The sequence below is a fragment of the Somniosus microcephalus genome, chromosome 3 (genome assembly GCF_052327205.1).
Source record: "Somniosus microcephalus isolate GS21.2 chromosome 3, FLI_Smic_1.0, whole genome shotgun sequence".
Lineage (NCBI taxonomy): Eukaryota > Metazoa > Chordata > Chondrichthyes > Squaliformes > Somniosidae > Somniosus > Somniosus microcephalus.
In genome coordinates this window covers 29,899,139-29,918,872 of record NC_140989.1, presented here as the reverse complement: position 1 = coordinate 29,918,872, position 19,734 = coordinate 29,899,139, and the positions used below count along the sequence as shown (strand labels likewise).

General features: G+C 49.8%; 1 protein-coding gene across 1 annotated transcript in view; it reads right to left on the bottom strand.

Annotated features, from left to right (window-relative positions):
• kif26ba (kinesin family member 26Ba) overlaps window positions 1–19,734 on the bottom strand; it is an 891,296-nt gene that overhangs the window by 445,287 nt on the left and 426,275 nt on the right. Inside the window, exon 12 of the mRNA XM_085979789.1 lies at window positions 8,747–12,218. Coding sequence (XP_085835915.1) covers window positions 8,747–12,218 — 3,472 coding nt within the window. The remainder of the gene's footprint in view (window positions 1–8,746; window positions 12,219–19,734) is intronic.

The window sequence follows — 19,734 nt, the reverse complement described above, 5'->3', positions numbered from 1 at the left end:
TCCACAGATTCCATCTCTCCACAAATTCCATCACTCCACAGATTCCATCGCTCCACAGATTCCATCTCTCCACAGATTCCATCTCTCCACAGATTCCATCACTCCACAGATTCCATCCCTCCACAGATTCCATCACTCCACAGATTCCATCACTCCACAGATTCCATCACTCCACAGATTCCATCACTTCACAGTTTCCATCATTCCACAGGTTCCATCTCTCCACAGATTTCATCACTTTACAGATTGCATCTCTCCACAGATTCCATCACTCCACCGAATCCATCGCTCCAGTTTCCCTCAATCCAGTTTCCATCACTGCACAGAATCCATCTCTCCACAGATTCCATCACTCCACACATTCCACGACTCCACAGATTCCATCACACCGCAGTTTCCATCACTCCGCAGATTCCATCATTCCACAGATTCCATCACTCCAGTTTCCATCACTCCACAGATTCCATCACTCCACAGTTTCCATCACTCCACAGATTCCATCACTTCACAGATTCCGTCAGTCCACAGATTCCGTCATTCCACAGATTCCATCACTCCAATGGTCCCATCACTCCACAGTTTCCATCTCTCCACCGAATCCATCTCTCCACAGATTCCATCACTCCACAGATTCCATCACTCCTCAGATTCCATCACTCCTCAGATTCCATCACTCCGCAGATTCCATCACTCCGCAGATTCCATCACTCCGCAGATTCCATCACTCCGCAGATTCCATCACTCCGCAGGTTCCATCACTCCGCAGATTCCATCACTCCACTGATTCCCTCACTCCACTGATTCCTTCATTCCACAGATTCAAACACTACACAGTTTCCATCTCTCCACTGATTCCATCACTCCACAGATACCATCACTCCACAGATTCCATCACTCCACAGATTCCATCACTCCAATGATTCCACCACTCCACAGATTCCATCACTCCACCGATTCCATCACTCCACACATTCCATCACTCCACACATTCCAGCACTCCACACATTCCAGCACTCCACACATTCCAGCACTCCACACATTCCAGCACGCCACACATTCCAGCACTCCACACATTCCAGCACTCCACAGATTCCTTCACTCCACAGATTCCATCACTCAGCAGTTTCCTTCACTCCACAGATTCCTTCATCCAATGTTTCCATTACTCCACAGATTCCATCAGTCCAGATTCCTTCACTCCGCAGATTCCATCGCTCCACAGTTTCCCTCAATCCAGTTTCCATCACTCCAGATTCCATCACTCCACAGTTTCCATCTATCCACAGATTCCAGCACTCCACACAGATTCCATCACTCCACAGATTCTATCACTCCACAGATTCCATCACTCCACAGATTCTATCACTCCACAGTATCCATCTCTCCACAGATTGCAACACTCCACAGTTTCCATCACTCCACAGATTCCATCACTCCACAGTTTCCATCTCTCCACAGATTCCAACACTCCACAGATTTCATCACTCCACCGACTCCATCACTCCACAGTTTCCATCAGTCCAATGCATCCATCACTCCACAGTTTCCACAAATCCACAGATTCCATCACTCCAATGATTCCGTCAGTCCACAGTTTCCATCTCTCCCCAAATTCCATCACTTCACAGATTCCATCAGTCCACAGATTCCATCACTTCATAGATTGCATCGCTCCACAAATTCCATCACTCCACAGATTCCAACACTCCACAGTTTCCATCACTCCACAGGTTCTATCACTCCGCAGTTTCCATCTCTCCACTGATTCCATCACTCCACAGTTTCCATCACTCCAGTTTCCATCACTCCGCAGATTCCATCACTCCGCAGATTCCATCATTCCGCAGATTCCATCACTCCGCAGATTCCATCACTCCACAGATTCCATCACTCCACAGTTTCCATCACTCCAGTTTCCATCTCTCCAGATTCCATCACTCCACAGATTCCATCACTACATAGATTCCATCTCTCCACAAATTCCATCACTCCACAGATTCCAACACTCCACAGTTTCCATCGCTCCACAAATTCCATCACTCCGCAGTTTCCATCACTCCGCAGTTTCCATCACTCCGCAGTCTCCATCACTCCGCAGTTTCCATCGCTCCGCAGTTTCCATCGCTCCGCAGTTTCCATCGCTCCGCAGATTCCATCGCTCCGCAGATTACATCACTCCACAGATTCCATCACTCCACAGTTTCCATCACTCCACAGTTTCCATCTCTCCAGATTCCATCACTCCACAGATTCCATCACTCCACACATTCCATCACTCCACACATTCCATCACTCCACACATTCCATCACTCCACACATTCCATCACTCCACACATTCCATCACTCCACAGTTTCCATCACTCCACAGATTCCATCACTCCACAGATTCCATCACTCCACAGATTCCATCACTCCACAGATTCCATCAGTCCACAGTTCCATCACTCCACCGGATCCATCGCTCCAGTTTCCCTCAATCCAGTTACCATCACTCCACAGATTCCATCTCTCCACAAATTCCATCACTCCACAGATTCCATCGCTCCACAGATTCCATCTCTCCACAGATTCCATCTCTCCACAGATTCCATCACTCCACAGATTCCATCTCTCCACAGATTCCATCCCTCCACAGATTCCATCACTCCACAGATTCCATCACTCCACAGATTCCATCACTCCACAGATTCCATCACTCCACAGATTCCATCACTTCACAGTTTCCATCATTCCACAGGTTCCATCTCTCCACAGATTTCATCACTTTACAGTTTGCATCTCTCCACAGATTCCATCACTCCACCGAATCCATCGCTCCAGTTTCCCTCAATCCAGTTTCCATCACTCCACAGAATCCATCTCTCCACAGATTCCATCACTCCACACATTCCACGACTCCACAGATTCCATCACACCGCAGTTTCCATCACTCTGCAGATTCCATCATTCCACAGATTCCATCACTCCAGTTTCCATCACTCCACAGATTCCATCACTCCACAGTTTCCATCACTCCACAGATTCCATCACTTCACAGATTCCGTCAGTCCACAGATTCCGTCATTCCACAGATTCCATCACTCCAATGGTCCCATCACTCCACAGTTTCCATCTCTCCACCGAATCCATCTCTCCACAGATTCCATCACTCCACAGATTCCATCACTCCTCAGATTCCATCACTCCTCAGATTCCATCACTCCGCAGATTCCATCACTCCGCAGATTCCATCACTCCGCAGATTCCATCACTCCGCAGATTCCATCACTCCGCAGATTCCATCACTCCACAGATTCCATCACTCCACAGATTCCATCACTCCAATGATTCCACCACTCCACAGATTCCATCACTCCACCGATTCCATCACTCCACACATTTCATCACTCCACACATTCCAGCACTCCACACATTCCAGCACTCCACACATTCCAGCACTCCACACATTCCAGCATTCCACACATTCCAGCACTCCACACATTCCAGCACTCCACAGATTCCTTCACTCCACAGATTCCATCACTCAGCAGTTTCCTTCACTCCACAGATTCCTTCATCCAATGTTTCCATTACTCCACAGATTCCATCAGTCCAGATTCCTTCACTCCGCAGATTCCATCGCTCCACAGTTTCCCTCAATCCAGTTTCCATCACTCCAGATTCCATCACTCCACAGTTTCCATCTATCCACAGATTCCAGCACTCCACAGATTCCATCACTCCACAGATTCCATCTCTCCACAGATTCCATCACTCCACCGATTCCATCACTCCACAGATTCCATCACTCCACAGATTCCATCAGTCCACAGATTCCTTCACTCCACCGAACCCATCGCTCCACAGTTTCCCTCAATCCAGTTTCCATCACTCCACAGATTCCATCACTCCACAGATTCTACGACTCCACAGATTCCATCTCTCCAGATTCCAACACACCACAGATTCCATCACTCCACAGAGTCCATCTCTCCACAGATTCCATCTCTCCGCAGATTCCAACACACCACAGATTCCATCACTCCACAGAGTCCATCACTCCACAGTGTCCATCACTCCGCAGATTCCATCACTCCGCAGATTCCATCACTCCGCAGATTCCATCACTCCGCAGATTCCATCACTCCGCAGATTCCATCATTCCAGTTTCCATCACTCCACCGAATCCATCGCTCCACAGTTTCCCTCAATCCAGTTTCCATCTCTCCACAGATTCCATCACTCCACCGAATCCATCTCTGCACAGATTCCATCTCCCCACAAATTCCATCATCCAATGTTTCCATTACTCCACAGATTCCATCCCTCCACAGAATCCGTCATTCCACAGATTCCATCACTCCAATGATTCCATCACTCCACAGTTTCCATCTCTCCACAGATTCCATCACTCCACAGATTCCATCACTCCAGTTTCCATCACTCCACAGATTCCATCACTCCGCAGATTCCATCACTCCGCAGTTTCCATTACTCCACAGTTTAAATCAATCCAGTTTCCATCACTCCACAGATTCCATGACTCCACAGATCCCATCACTCCAGTTTCCATCACTCCACAGATTCCATCACTCCACAGATTCCATCAGTCCAGATTCCTTCACTCCACAGATTCCATCACTCCGCAGATTCCATCATTCCGCAGATTCCATCACTCCACTGATTCCATCACTCCACAGTTTCCATCACTCCAAAGATTCCATCACTCCACAGATTCCATCACTCCACAGATTTAATCACTCCACAGTTTCCATCACTCCACAGATTCCATCACTCCACTGATTGCATCACTCCACAGATTCCATCACTCCAGATTTCATCACTCCACAGTTTCCATCACTCCACAGATTCCATCACTCCACAGAGTCCATCACTCCACAGATTCTATCACTCCACAGGTTCCATGACTCTTCAGATTTCATCACTCCACAGATTCCATCACTCCACAGATTCCATCACTCCACAGCTTCCATCAGTCCACAGTTTCCATCACTCCACAGTTTCCATCACTCCACTGATTCCAACAATCCACAGTTTCCATCACTCCACTGGTTCCATCACTCCACAGATTCCATCACTCCACAGTTTCCATCACTCCACCGATTCCATCTTTCCAAAGATTCCAACACTCCAGATTCCATCACTCCAATGATTCCATCTCTCCACAGATTCCATCACTCCAGATTCCATCACTCCACAGATTCCATCACTCCAGATTCCATCACTCCAGTTTCCATCACTCCACCGATTCCATCTTTACAAAGATTCCAGCACTCCACAGATTCCATCACTCCAATGATTACATCACTCCACAGATTCCATCTCTCCACAGATTCCATCACTCCACAGATTCCATCACTCCACAGATTCCATCACTCCACAGATTCCATCACTCCACAGATTCCATCACTCCACAGATTCCATCACTCCACAGATTCCATCACCCACAGATTCCATCACTCCACAGATTCCATCACTCCACAGTTTCCATCACTCCACAGATTCCATCACTCCACAGATTCCATCACTCCACAGATTCCATCACTCCACAGATTCCATCACACCACAGGTTCAATCACTCCAGTGGTCAGTACTCCACTGTCCCCCCTCTCCTCTTTGATCCTAACAGTGAGGCCCTGCTCCCGCGGCAGGGTTTGGAGTGGGCATGGGCGCTGGTCTCCAATTAGGGGGGGTTCTGATCGCAGGGGTGAGGGGTTTTGATGGTGGGCAAGGAAGCGGATAGGCGTGGGGGACTGGGAGGTAGCCGTCCTGCTTCTGTTGATGCACAACCAGTGCCTTAAAGGCACTTACCTTTTCCATGACGCAGTCCTTGCCTCCCTTTAAGCTGCCGCGATCCCCGAGGTTCAGGAAACCCGGCCGGCCTGGGTTAAACCTGGAAGACAGGTTAAATATGAGGCACGCAGCCTCATTATAATATTTAAATGGCCATCCCACCTGCTGGGAGCGGGTTGGTTGTCCGACCCCTGTCACATTTCCGTTAAAACCGGAAGTGGGCGTGTTGGAGGTGGGTTGGGGTCGAGTTTGAGATTTATAAAAATTTTAAGATCCTACCCGACCCCAACCCACCCATATTTGTGCGTAAAAATTACCCCCAGTGTGTCACATGTCTGATTTGAGGACAGGGTGTCACAGCCAAGCCAGATTCTAAGCAACGTACAGGGGTGTTCCAAAAAGTGTCGCTGGGTAACAATAAGAAGCAGGAACCATGGCCCTTTTTTTTTCCTTTCTGATACTCAGAGCCCAATTATAGCATCCCAAAGCCTGCCCTGGCCCAGACCTGTAGGGAACGGGTATGAAGCTCGGCCCCTTCTCACTGTACCTTAGCACCAAACCACACCCTGCCTCCCACACAGTGAGCTATCGTGGAATGCTCAAACTTCGCAATATTTCACTGTCTTACAAGCAGAGACCTTGATGTGGAACCATGGGACACATTTGCAACGAACCTGCGTCTTTATCCTTAATCAATAATCAGGTTTGCTCAAGCGGAACCGATTCTGTGCGCCGCAGTTGCCTGCTGAATATCCTCTATCCTGGGATTACTGGGCTTAAGAAGACTCCCGCTTTTACTTTGAATGCAGGCTGAGAGCACTGGCAGTGACAGTTCTCAGCTGCTGCCTTGAGGAACATCACTGGCTGCAGGCAAAACACTGAAGGAGCCTGGGGGTCTGGGCCTGGGTCCTCCCCCACCCCTGGCTCTGTTGGTAGATCTCATTAACAACATACTTCAGTGGGCAGGTGGTAACAAAAGGAAAAGAAAAAGGTGGGCGGGCTTGGGGGGGTGGGTAGCGTTCTTCAGAAGCGGACTGCTGCTGACAACGGACTCGGCAGAAAGGAAGGAAACACTAATTAAGCTTCTGCGCTGTAATCAAACCTACCAGGCTGTGGCACACGGAGAGCCACAATTACAGCTGGTGGTGCTGCTTACTCATATCAAAAAGGATGAAATGTGATGCTTGCACGGACCTTTAACGCGCTGACTGGCCTCTGCCCTTTACTCTCTCTTTGTGTTTCTTAAAAAAAATAGGGTTAATGGTCCTTCAGGAAGAACAGGAGAAAGAAGGGTGAACATTGCAGGTGGACCTTCTCATTGGAGTGCTTATCAAGTAGGGTTGCCAACTCTGGTTAGACGTATTCCTGGAGATTTTAACACATAGCCTCCTGCCTCCAACCGCCCCACCGAGTCAAATATCCTTCTCTCTCCATATCCAATATTTTCATAACTAATAAATTAAAATATATATTTTTTTTACTGGCTCTGTGGTCTTTCTCCCGGTGTTGCTCTCAAACGTGTTTAGGAGATTAATCTTTAATTCCTGGAGACTCTGGGGAAAAATTCGATGGCGCCCCCTTTGGGGCGCTAACATCGCTGGGGCGCTAATTGTAGCGCCCCGAAAAAGTTAGCGCCCCTGCACCGTAGAAGCGCTCCCCCTCCTTCTTGGGGCGTTACCAGTGAATGTCACCCCGCTACGTGCAACAGCGCCACGCGCGTCGGCACGTAGCGCCGCGTCATTGCAGACCTCCCTCCCCTGATTAAAAGGGAGGGGCCTAGCGCTGCGCGCACCGGGGCCCTGCTGGACCACAGTGATCGCGGCCGGCACCCCAAAGAATAAAAGGGGAATGGGACAGGTCGGCCCCCCAAAAAATTGCTGAATTTGGCGGGAGGCGTTAGGGTTGCTTTGCCTGCACCCGACCCATTAATATGCCTTTGATTTCTTCTCTTTCAGATGTTGACGGACCCTCCAACATTTCCTGCTTTTATTTCATTTTCAGCCTTTGTGATTCGACTGTCTTTCTTCAACTGACTGCGGCCAAACCGCCAATCTCCTACTTTGACTACCCAGTATCAGCCACATGGACTAGAACAGTCAGGAAGCAGACGCACACCCACAATCAAAGTGGCTGCCAATGGACCCCAAGCGGTAGTACAATATTAGGTGGCATTTGCGACTTCTCGTGTGAAACAAAATGCCTCAAGTCTACAGAGGTGTTCATTTAAACTAAAAGTTCTAAGGTCGTCTAAATCTGAGAACGCTAACAGGCAAGGTTTTTTTAATCCACCACAGTGCGTAAATAAGAGAAGTCACACCTATTTTACGAAACACAAGTCAATTTGATCGGCTGATCACCAAGCACTCCGCTAGCCAAAGTCAAATGCATCGAAGACGCGCACACAGACCGGACCGGACCGGACTGGACCGGACCCCCTCGCGCAAGCTGGAACGTGAAAGGGGGCCAATGTCACATTTGCACATGGATGCGTGAGCGGTCCTTTCCTGCGTACACCGTTGGACTTTATCACGACTGCCCATCGCTTTGGAAACTGTCTTTCTTATCTGGTTTCAGTTCTTGAATTACTGGCAAGCCAACTTCAAAATTGGGCTGTCAGGTTGAAAACTGGATGGGTGGTCACTATCTGTGACCCCCCCCCCCCCCCCACTGTAGAACTTCCCAACCCCCAACATACCCTACCCTTCCCAGTAGCTTGAATATAGGATTACATAGAATTCACAGCACAGAAACAGGCCATTCGGCCCAACTGGTCCATGCACACTCTGGCCTCCTCCCACCTTACTTCATCTCACCCCATCAGCATATCCTTCCATTCCTTTCTCCCTCATGTATTTATCTCGCCTCCCCTTAGATGCATGGATCAGTTCGCTTATCTTCTTTACAGCTGACCTCAGTCCCCAGCATCAACAGAAAGGAGGTGTTGTTATCCTACCTGCATTCATCCTTTTCTTTGGCGACTTCAGACTCCTGGACCTCCCTGCGACTGAGTTTCCGTTTTCGCTCATGGAGTCCTGAGCCGAGGACGCGCTTCCCGTCGCCTCGCTGTCCCTTATCATGCTCTCATAGCCGCTGCTCCCGCCGCTGTGGTAAAAGAGGGCCGTTTTCCCCATGGCTGGCGGGAGCTCGCCGCTCAGAACGCTGCTGTTGTCACTCCCGTGGCCGCTGCTGCACCTGTGTGGCTTGCGCGGTGGCGTGATCTTGCTGTAAGGGGAAGGGAGGGCCTGTGGGGGGGACTTCTCGCCGGTGTGGGCGCCCCGCTCCTCCAACTCTGCGCTGCCCCGCAGGTGATTGGCCCTGATGCCCGTGCTCCCTTGGAGTAATTCAGAGATTCGCCCGTTGACAGCTCTGAGGGGCAACTTTGCTACGATGCTGGAACCTCTGCTTTGCTTGCTGCTGAGTGACTGTGTTGACCAGGACATGTTCTTGGAGTTGGACGGCATGCTTGAGCTGCGCCCGACAGACTGAGGCAGGGATTTGGTGGAGAAGCTCAGGGTCTTTGTGCTGGAGGCGGACAAGCTTCGCGACTTGGGGCTTGCTAAGAGGAGCTTGCTGACGGCGGACATTTTGGATGAGCTGGACTTTGGGGAGGCCCCCACTGATGGTGGAAGGCCAGAGTGTGTGGGTGAAGACACGGTGGCTCGATTCAAGCTCCTGCCTGTTCTGGGCATTGTGCTATCTCGGCAGGCACTGACCTTTGACCCGATGAATGTCAAGCTCCCCGCCCTTTCTAGAGATAAACACTCGTACTGCCCCGCGTATCTCCTGTTCAGGGAGTTGGCTCGGCTGCTGAGCGGTTCATTTTTTCCATTGCTTGCTTTGCTGCCGTTGTCTGAATTTGAGGTCCTGGCCTTGACGTGAGCGATCCATTCATCTGGCGTACTTGCCAGCGAAGCCATGGCTTGACTGGATGTGCTGCTGCTGCACGACATGTGCTGGGGGCTCGCCCTGTTCCTCTGATCAAGGCTGGACTTCCTAACCGGAGGCAAGGGAGGCATTCCTTTAGGTCTGGGCAGCATCCCATGCTTAGGAGACCCAGCCCTCTCTAGGGTGGCTTTGGGGCTACACGGGGTGGAGGCCTGTGAGGTGGCGGCGGAGGCGCTGCCACTCTCTATCCCCAGGCACAGGGACCTCAGCGAGATGCCGTCGGGGTCGTCGTGCTTGTAGGGCAGCGAGTGCTGCAAGCCTCTGGGCAGGCTCCCATTCTTGACACCGTCGGATGAGAAAATGGAGCTCTGGCTGGCCGAGGCGCTCAGAGGCCTCTCGCAGCCGTCCACAACCCTCTTGAGATGATCGGCCTGGATGGGGGAATCGGCGGCCTCGCCGCTGCTGATGCTGTCAGCTGAACTCTGCTTCTTATTCTGGCCGAAAGTCGGCCCACCCCCTCTCTCCGCTCGGTAGTTACCATCCAGGCTGCCGTCTGCTGCTTCTTCTTCTTCTTCTTCTTCCTCTTCCTCTTCCACTTCGCGCTTCAGCCACGGGTCGTCAAACTTCATTTCCTTCGCGCCGTAGTCGCCTGCCGGCTTGATGTCGCAGTCGCGGGAGAGCGCAGGAGCAGACTTGGCGGACGAGATCGCGCTGTTCTGCTCGGATAAATTAATTGGCTTTAGCCGGATGCATGGGTGCACTGAAATGTTGGTCTTAATAGGAAAGCAGCCCTCAGCGCTGGTCAGGCCCGACGTGTTCGATATCCTGACGGTGGCCCTCCCCAAGGCCGAGATTTTGCAGTTTTTGTTGGCTGCCATCTGATACAAGCTTTGGGCCTCGTCGGCTTTCTCGTGCACGCCGAAGAACTTGTCCATAACGGAGTACTTCCCGCTCCTTGCGTATGCCACGCACTCATCCGGAAGGTCGCTCGCCAGGTCCAGCATCGATGGGTCGGCCAATGCTTCGCCGTCACCGCCGCAGGTCTGTGCGACAAAGCTGTGGCACGACTGTTCGCTGTCGCTTCCCGTGCTCATCTCGCTCAGCCAGGAACTAATGGAGGAGCGCTGGCTGGTGGAAACCAAGACTTTCTCGTCAAGCCCCGGCTTCGGGAAGGGCAGGAACTTGGTGATGCTCACTTCGGAAAACGGAGTGGCGTTGGCGTAGCAGTCCAGGTCCTCGTTGATGCTGCTGATAATGCTGACGGGCCTGGAGCCTGAGGCTAAGGCCTGGACCGAGCAATCGCTGTTGAAGCTGATGATGCTGGTGGGCCGCCCGTTCTCCAAGATCCCGCTGATGGTCAGCTCCTCCACGAGGGTGAAAACCAGCTCGTCTTCTCCATTCAACTCCAGCGGCTGTTGCAGGGTGACTGTGGCCTTGGCCAGGATTTCCTTCCTCGAGTCCTCCTCCGGGTCCTGCTCCTGATCTGAGAACGTGGAGTCCTGCGAGTACTCAGTGCCGGAAGATACAGATTTCTTCATTATTTGTGGGCTCATTCCCACCGGCGCGGTCCTGACTTCAGGCTGATCCAGCAGTTCATCACAGGGTTTCTCACAGTCTTTGGTTAGTGTCTGCGGTGGGGGTGGGGCGGGGCTTGGCAAGGACCCCTTCTGGGTGTACACTTTACAGCGCTGGGATGGAGAATGTTGGGGTTTATATTCCGCTGTCTTCGAAAGACTCGCTATCCCGAGCCTTGGAGAGCCCATAGGTCTTGGCTTAGCCTCTGCACTGCCACCACTATGCGGGACTTCTTTCGCACCCTGTGCATTGGTGGCCTGTGCTCTTGGCGCATTTAATTGGGTGCTGCTACTCCCCATGACACTCCTCGGAGAGGATGGTGCAGAACCATTACCGTGGGTGCCTGCTGGGACAGGGGACTGGGGAGCCTGGGCTCGGCTTTGGGCAGGATTGCTATCCTCCGAATTCTCCTCGCCGGTCCAGCGAGAGGGCGTCAGGTCACCGGGTCGATGGGCCTCTCCGGAGTGCTGGGCCTCGGCCTGTTGGGCTTGAGCCTCCTCGCATTTCACGGGCTCGTCGGCACACGGCGCGACGGGAACCTCTTCGAAAGGAAACTTGTCGGGCTCCTCGCTGCCGTCGATGCACTCGAGCCGCTCTTGCAGCTCGGCGAAGGTGTTGCACTTCAGGCAGTCCTTCTCAGGGTGGGCGGCCGCGGGCTCGCCGGTGTTCTCCGGCCTCAGCTCGTTCTTGTTCTTCTGCAGCGAGGGGATGATGGGCACAAAGTCGGGCGGGCCCTCGTTGTCGGTCAGCTCCTTGTCCGACAGGGCGGTGCCGTTCGGGCCCACGTAGATCACCGTGTCGCACGACTGCTCGCTGCTGGAAGAGTAGTCCGGGTCGCTCGAGAGGTTTAAGAGGGGGAGGTCAGGGTCAGCGGCGCCCCGTGGGTGGAACGGCCGGAGTTGAGTTGGCCGACGCATTCTTCCTTCTTCACAGGAGCTCTCGCCTCCGGATGAACTGGAGGTGTACTGCGTGCAGAGAGCAGAAGAAAGCTAGTGAGCAACTGTGCACAAAAAAACAACCCGCTACCACAGTTGCGCATTTAACATGCAATCACACTGGGGATACCGGTTTCCCATTAGCGGAAGATCGTCCGTTCCTCTAAAGAGCAAATTGGACCCTCCAACTGAAAGCACTTAACTCTGAATAGGAACAACTCTCATTAGTGTCAGCCATGGCTCAGTGGGCAGCACTCTCGCTCGATGGAGTCAGAAAGGCTGCGGGTTCAAGTCCCACTCCAGAGATTTGAGCACAAAACTCTAGGCTGACACTTCAGTGCAGTGCTGAGGGAGTGCTGCACTGTCAGGAAGGTGCCGTCTTTCAGATGAGATGTTAAACCGAGGCCCCGTCTGCCCTCTCGGGTCAAGATAAAAGATCCCGTGGCGACTACTTGAAGAAAAGCATGGGGGAGTTATCCTCAGTGTCCTGGCCAATATTTACTCCCTCAACCTACATCGCTAAAAACAGATTATCTGGTCATTGCTTTTTGTGGGATCTTGCTGTGTGCGAAAATTGGCTCCTGCATTCCAACAGTGGCAACACTTCAAAAGTACTTATATGGCTGTAAAGCGTTTCAAAAGGGAAAGCATGACTTTCAAAAGGGAAACCAACCTTATTGGATCTTTTGAAGAGGTAACAGAGAGAGTAGACACTGGTAATGCAGTAGATGTAATTTATCTGGATTTTCAAAAGACCTTCGATAAGGTACCCCATAATAGACTGATGAACAAGGTCAGAGAATGCGGAGTCAGGGGACAAGTAGCAGAATGGATTGCTGGCTGGTTTCAGGACAGAAAGCCGAGAGTAGGAGTAAAGGGTAGCTATTCACAGTGGCAGAGGTGGTAGTGGTGTTCCACAAGGATCAGTGCTGTTCACAATTTACATCAACGATTTAGACTTAGGAATCAAAAACACAATTTGTAAATTTGCGGATGACACCAAATTGGGGGGGATAGTCAATACTTGCAGAATGGGCATATAATTGGCAAATGAAATTCAACACAGATAAATGTGAGGTATTACATTTTGGTAGAAAGAATAGGGAGGTCACTTATCACTTGGAGGGTGCGAGTCTAGGTGGGGTAGAGGAACGAAGGGATCTGGGAGTACAAATACACAAATCACTAAAAGTTGCGACGCAGGTTAGCAAGCCCATAAAAAAAGCAAACCAGGCACTAGGGTTTATTTCTAGAGGGATAGAATTGTAAAGTAGGGAGATTATGCTAAACCTGTATCGAACCTTGGTTAGACCACACTTAGAGTACTACATACAATTCTGGTCGCCATATTATAAAAAGGATATAGAGGCACTGGAGAGGGTGCAGAGAAGATTTACAAGGATGATACCAGAAATGCGAGGGTATACATATCAGGAAAGGATGAACAGGCTGGGTCTCTTTTCTCTTGAAGGGTGACCTAATAGAGGTCTTTAAAATTATGAAAGGTTTTGATAGAGTGGATACAGAGAGAATGTTTCCACTTGTGGGGAAGAGCATAACTAGAGGCCATCAATATAAGATAGTCACCAAGAAATCCAATAGGGAATTCAGAAGAAACTTCTTTACCCAGAGAGTGCTGAGAATGTGGAACTCGCTACCACAGGGAGTGGTTGAAGCGAATAGTATAGATGCATTTAAGGGGAGGCTAGACAAGCATATGAGGGAGAAGGGAATCGAGGGTTACGTTGATAGATGAGGAAAGACGGGAGGAGGTTCGTGTGGAGCATAAACGCCGGCATGGACTGGTTGAGCCGAATGGCCTGTTTCTGTGCCGTATATCCGATGTAATCTGATGTTTTGGGGCGTCCCGAGGTCGTAAATGGAAGTTTTTTTTCTAATAAAACTGATCTAAAGCATGGGAGTCAGATTCAAGTGACAGGTAGATCAGCCAGGCCTCAAGTCTAACCTACGTGCATGAGGCTGAGAAGCCTGTATTACTGCTAGTTTAATGGGCCAACTGATATGTAACAGTTGTAGAACGCAGCCTACTCCGTGTTTAGAATAGACAGAAAATAACTTGTGGTTTGTGTAGGATGGCATTAGACATGGTTGAGACACGTTCTGACAAATGCCTGCTAGTTAAAGCAGCCCAGAAGCCTTTGATTTATTACACTACTAGATTACAAAGTATTTCAAGGCTGTCGAAAAGACAGAAAGCCGTTATTTATTTTTGCAAGCTGATTTGCTAATTGGCAGCAACTACAGATAACCTTAGACGAGCGCGCGGCCATATTTTGTGACGTACTGCATAGAAATTACAGCACAGAAACAGGCCATTCGGCCCAACTGATTTATGCTCCGTACGAGCCTCCCCCTGCCCTACTTTATCTCACGATAACAGAATACTGGCTGTATCGCAGAGCCAGATCAGATGTCTCACACCCCAGTGTGGACCTGATCCAGGGGCCACCGCGCACACATACTGCAATCAGCAGATTAACCTGTCCCGCGCTCTGCGAAGTCGAACGGACAGTCGCAGGAGGAGCTTCGAACCTGCCGGGTTTAACAAGCGAGGTAATGAGGCAATTGAAGGGTTTCCCACTGCCAGAAGCTACCGGCCGGTGGATCACTCGTCTGCATTTTGCACTTAAATCAGCGGAGTCAAACCCCTCCCCCCTCCGCGTAGCCATGGCGACTGGCCCCGCCCATCCGCTAATCTCAGACAAGAAGACTGCTGTACGGCAAAGTTCGGACCACGAGCCTGTGCGAGCGAAACAATGGCAAGGATCTCAGACGGAGGGTGTGTCGCGCCTCAATATTAACAATGGGGGAGGTGGGGGCAATCAGAGCTGGATTGTCCCACCCCCTGCAGTGGCTGGTGGGGGCTGCAGATTGGGGCTGGGAGTTCACAGTATATTTATGGTACAGGTTTGAGTGTCCCAAATCTGGAGTTCTGGAATCCGGAATGTTCTGGAATCCGGACTCGGGGACGATTGGTGGCAGGGGTCCGCAATCCATAAAATGTTCCGGAATCCGGACACCCTGAGGGAGGCTTACCAAAACCCGGAAATAGCGCAACCTGGGCCCAGGCATTTCCGGACTCGGCACGTGTTTCTGATGTCCGAAGTCCAGAAATATCGCATCCTGGGCTCGGGCGTTTCCGGACTTTGGACATCAGAAACACGTTCCGAAGTCCGGAAAAACCCGAAAACCAGCTCGGCCTCGGACCCGAGGTTGCCGGATTCGGGGCGCTCAACCTGTACTGGTAATTGTATTATCTTCTGTCATTTCTAACCAACACTGCCAAAGCTAACTATGCATGTGAGGGAGAAAGGAATAGAAGGTTAAGCTGATAGGGTTAGATGAAGAGGGGGTGGGAGGAGGAGCATAAACACCGGCATAGACTAGTTGGGCCGAATGGCCTGTTTCTGTGCTGTAGACTTGATGTAACTCGATGTAAGCTTTTACAGGAACATAGGAATATACAGGACTGGAAATGACAACTGTGGTCCATCTGGCCACAGTACTGAAGGGAAACGTCCATCACAGTGTGGGAAGCCCATGCGTTAAACATACGGCTAAGTTCAGATAATACCACACTATCCCTTATAAGAACATAAGCAACATAATTAGGAGCAGGAGTAGGCCATACGGCCCCCTCGAGCCTGCTCCGCCATTCAATAAGATCATGGCTGATCATCCACCTCAACTCCACTTTCCCGCCCGCTCTCCATATCCTTCGATTCCCCTCGAGTACAACAATCACCGTACTCCTCTATCACCTTTCTTTGGTTAAAAAAAAACTGCCCAGCTCCCATTTGAATCTGTTTCCAGTGGCAGGAGGGTCGGTAACCAGAGGACACAGATTTAAGATGATTGGCAAAAGAACCAGAGGCGACATGAGGAAAAAAAAATTTAGGCAGCGAGTTGTTGATGATCTGGAATGCACTGCCTGAAGGGGCGGTGGAAGCAGATTCAATAATAACTTTCAAAAGGGAATTGGATAAATACTTGAAGGAGAAAAAAATTGCAGGGCTGTGGGGAAAGAGCAGGGGAGTGGGTCTAATTGGATAGGTCTTTCAAAGAGCTGAAACAGTCATGATGGGCTGAATGGCCTCCTTTGTGCTGTATGATTCTATGATCGCCACCTGCGAAAACTAAACAGTTCTGTTCGCCTTCTACGCGCTGAGCTCGAGTCTGTGATCTCCGAGTTTGTGATTCCATTAAACCATTCATTATACACCTATATTCTTTTGAATCTTGAACATTTTAATAAGGTCTCCCCTGAGCCTTCTACATGCCAGTATAAACAATCCCAGTTTCCTTCATTTCTATTTTAAGTGCCTAATCGCCAGTATTTAGATCCCCACCCCTGCACCTTTTCCAAACCTGGGATCTCCTCACTCTAGTATGATGCCCAGAACTGTACACAGTACTCCAGATGAGGCCTAACCAGTATCCCACGCAAGCTCAATTTTATCCTGAGGCACATGTTCCTTTTCTCTGGCTGTACACCATAAGACCTCGTTTACCTTGATTCTAAGAGTCGCAGATACCTCTATGTTGTAGGTCGTCTATGACCATTCAAAGCTGGAAGTTATGCAACAGTTGTATAGACTGCATCTGGAGCACTGCGTTCCGTTCTGGACACCATATCTCAGGAAGGATATATTGGTCTTGGAGGGGGTGAAGTGCAGATTTACTAGAGTGATACTGAGGCTAAAAGGGTTAAATTTTGAAGACAGGTTGCATAGACTAGGCTCGTATTCCCTCTAGTGTATAAGTTTAAGGGGTTATCTAATTTGTGTTTGACAAATCTATTAGAGTTCTTTGAGGAGGTAACGAGCAGAGTGGATAAAGGGGGATCAGTAGATGTAGTGGGCAGGATTTTTATTGGGCCGTGGAGGCGGGATTGGAGGCATGTGGGGGGTTAAAATCCTGAAATCGGGGGGGCACGAACCCATCCCGCCTCCATGCCAGTTTCAAAGGAGGCAGGTACCCGCCCCGCACTGGGACCCGCCTCCCCGAGGCGGGAAGGGGATTAGTGCCAATTAACTGCCTGTTAACAGGTAGTTAACAGGCAGTTTTTAGCCTAATCCCTATTTTTAATGTTGAAGTGTGGGATTCCCGACGGCTCCAAACCACGCCAAGTTAGAGGAGGCGGACCGTCGGGATGAAGGGCTTGAAGGGGTCGAGATGTCCGGTGTTCAGGTGAGTGATGGGTGCATAAGTGCAAAGCTAAGTGTGTTTGGTGCATGTAAAGTGTTTAAAGAAGTTTTAGTTACATGTACTTACCTTTACAGCCTTCCTTCCTTCAGGTCTCAGGGGTCCCTCATCTCACTGGCACAGAAAGCAGAATGGCTGCGAGCTGTTAATAATTGCAGCATTCAGCTTTCTGTTCCGGGGAGATCTCTAAATCATCCTGAGAGGAAGGAATTAACTTGGAGTACAGATTGTCAGTGTTTGACAGCTTCAAACAGCTGTGAAATGCTGATATTTCATCTGTCAAAAGGTCTTGACAGATGAAATTTCAATCTGTGATGTCACCTGTTGCCGGGTGGCCCTTAATTGGCCTGCTGAGCCCGCTGGGTGGGCTCAACAAGGTCAATCAAGTCAAAATCGCGTGGGTTGGCTAGAACTCGATGGAGGCGGGACTACAACCCCAAAAGTTGTAGTCCTGCCTCCAACCCGACTCCTCAATGAAAATCCAGCCCAGTGTATTTGGATTTCCAAAAGGCATTCGACAAGGTGCCACATAAAAGGTTACTGCACAATATAAGAGCTCACAGTGTTGGGGGTAATCTATTAGACTGGATTGGATTAGATTGGATTGGATTAGATTGGAGAGAGGATTGGCTAATTAACAGAAAACAGAGAGTCGGAATAAATGGGTCATTTTCAGGATGGCAATCTGTAATTAGTGGGGTGCCACAGGGATCAGTGCTGGGGCCTCAACTATTTTCAATCTATATTAATGACTTGGATGAAGGAAGCGAGTGTATTGTAGCCAAATTTGCAGATGATACAAAGATAGGTGGGAAAGCAAGTTGTGAGGAGGACATCTGCAAAGGGATATAGATAGGTTAAGTGAGTGGGCAAGAATTTAGCAGATGGAGTATAATGTGGGAAAATGTGAAGTTATCCACTTTGGTAGGAAGAATAGAAAAGATAAATATTAATTAAATGCAGAAAGACTGCAGAATGCGGCGGTACAGAGGGATTTGGGTTCCTCGTACATGAAACACAAAAAGTTAACATGCAGGTGCAGCAAGTAATTAGGAAGGCAAATGGAATGTTGGCCTTTATTGCAAAGGGGGATGGAGTATAAAAGTAGGGAAGTCTTGCTACAACTGTACAGGGCACTGGTGAGACCACACCTGGAGTACTGCGTACAGTTTTGGTCTCATTATTTAAGGAGGGATATACTTGCATTGGAGGCAGTTCAGAGAAGGTTCACTAGGTTGGTTCCTGGGATGAAGGGGTTGTCTTATGAGGAAAGGTTGAGCAGGTTCGGCCTATACTCATTGGAGTTTAGAAGAATGAGAGGTGATCTTATTGAAACATATAAGATTCTGAGGGGGTTGGACAGGGTAGATGCAGGGAGGATACTACTCCTCATGGGGGAATCTAGAACTAGGGGGCATAGTTTCAGAATAAGGGGTCGCCCATTTAAAACGGAGATGAGGAGGAATTTCTTCTCTCAGAGGGTCGTGAATCTTTGGAATTCTCTACCCCAGAGAGCTGTGGAGGCGGAGTCAGTGAATATATTCAAGGCGGAGATAGGCAGATTTTTGAGCAACAGGGGAGTCAAGGGTTATGGGGAGCGGGCAGGAAAGTGGCGTTGAGGCCAAAATCGGATCAGCCATGATCTCATTAAATGGCGGAGCAGGCTCGAAGGGCCGAATGGCCTGCTCCTGCTCCTATTTCTTATGTTCTTATGTTTCTAATTAAGCTGTTTAAGATGATTAAGGGAGTTGATAGGGTAGATAGAGAGAAACTATTTCCTCTGGTGGGGGGAGTCCAGAAAAAAGGGGGCATAACCTTAAATTTAGTGCTAGGCCAAACGGGGGCTGATGACAGGAAGCACTTCTTCATACAAAGGGGAGTGGAAATCTGGAACTCTCTCCCCAAAAAGCTGTTGAGGCTGGGTCGATTGAAAATGTCAAAACTGAGATTGACAGATTTTTGCAATGATATTAAGGGTTATGGAACCAAGGCAGATGGAGTTAATAAGCTACAGATCAGCCATGATCTAACTGAATGGCACAGAATAGGCTCGAGGGGCTGAATGGCCTCCTCCTGTTCCTATGATCCTATCTTATATTGTCATTGTTTATTCGCCTTGCCCAGTCTCACCACCTTGAACTAGTCCACATTAAATTACATGTGCGACTCCCCCTGCCCCCAGTCTATCTGGTACCCTTGTTTGCCTTATTTGCAGCTTAACCAGTTTTGTGTTGTTAGCAAGTTTAAAGACTTTTGTTTCTGTCTCCACCTCACGGTTTGGGGAGGGTATGACATGCTGATTGGGCAGAAACATGGCAAA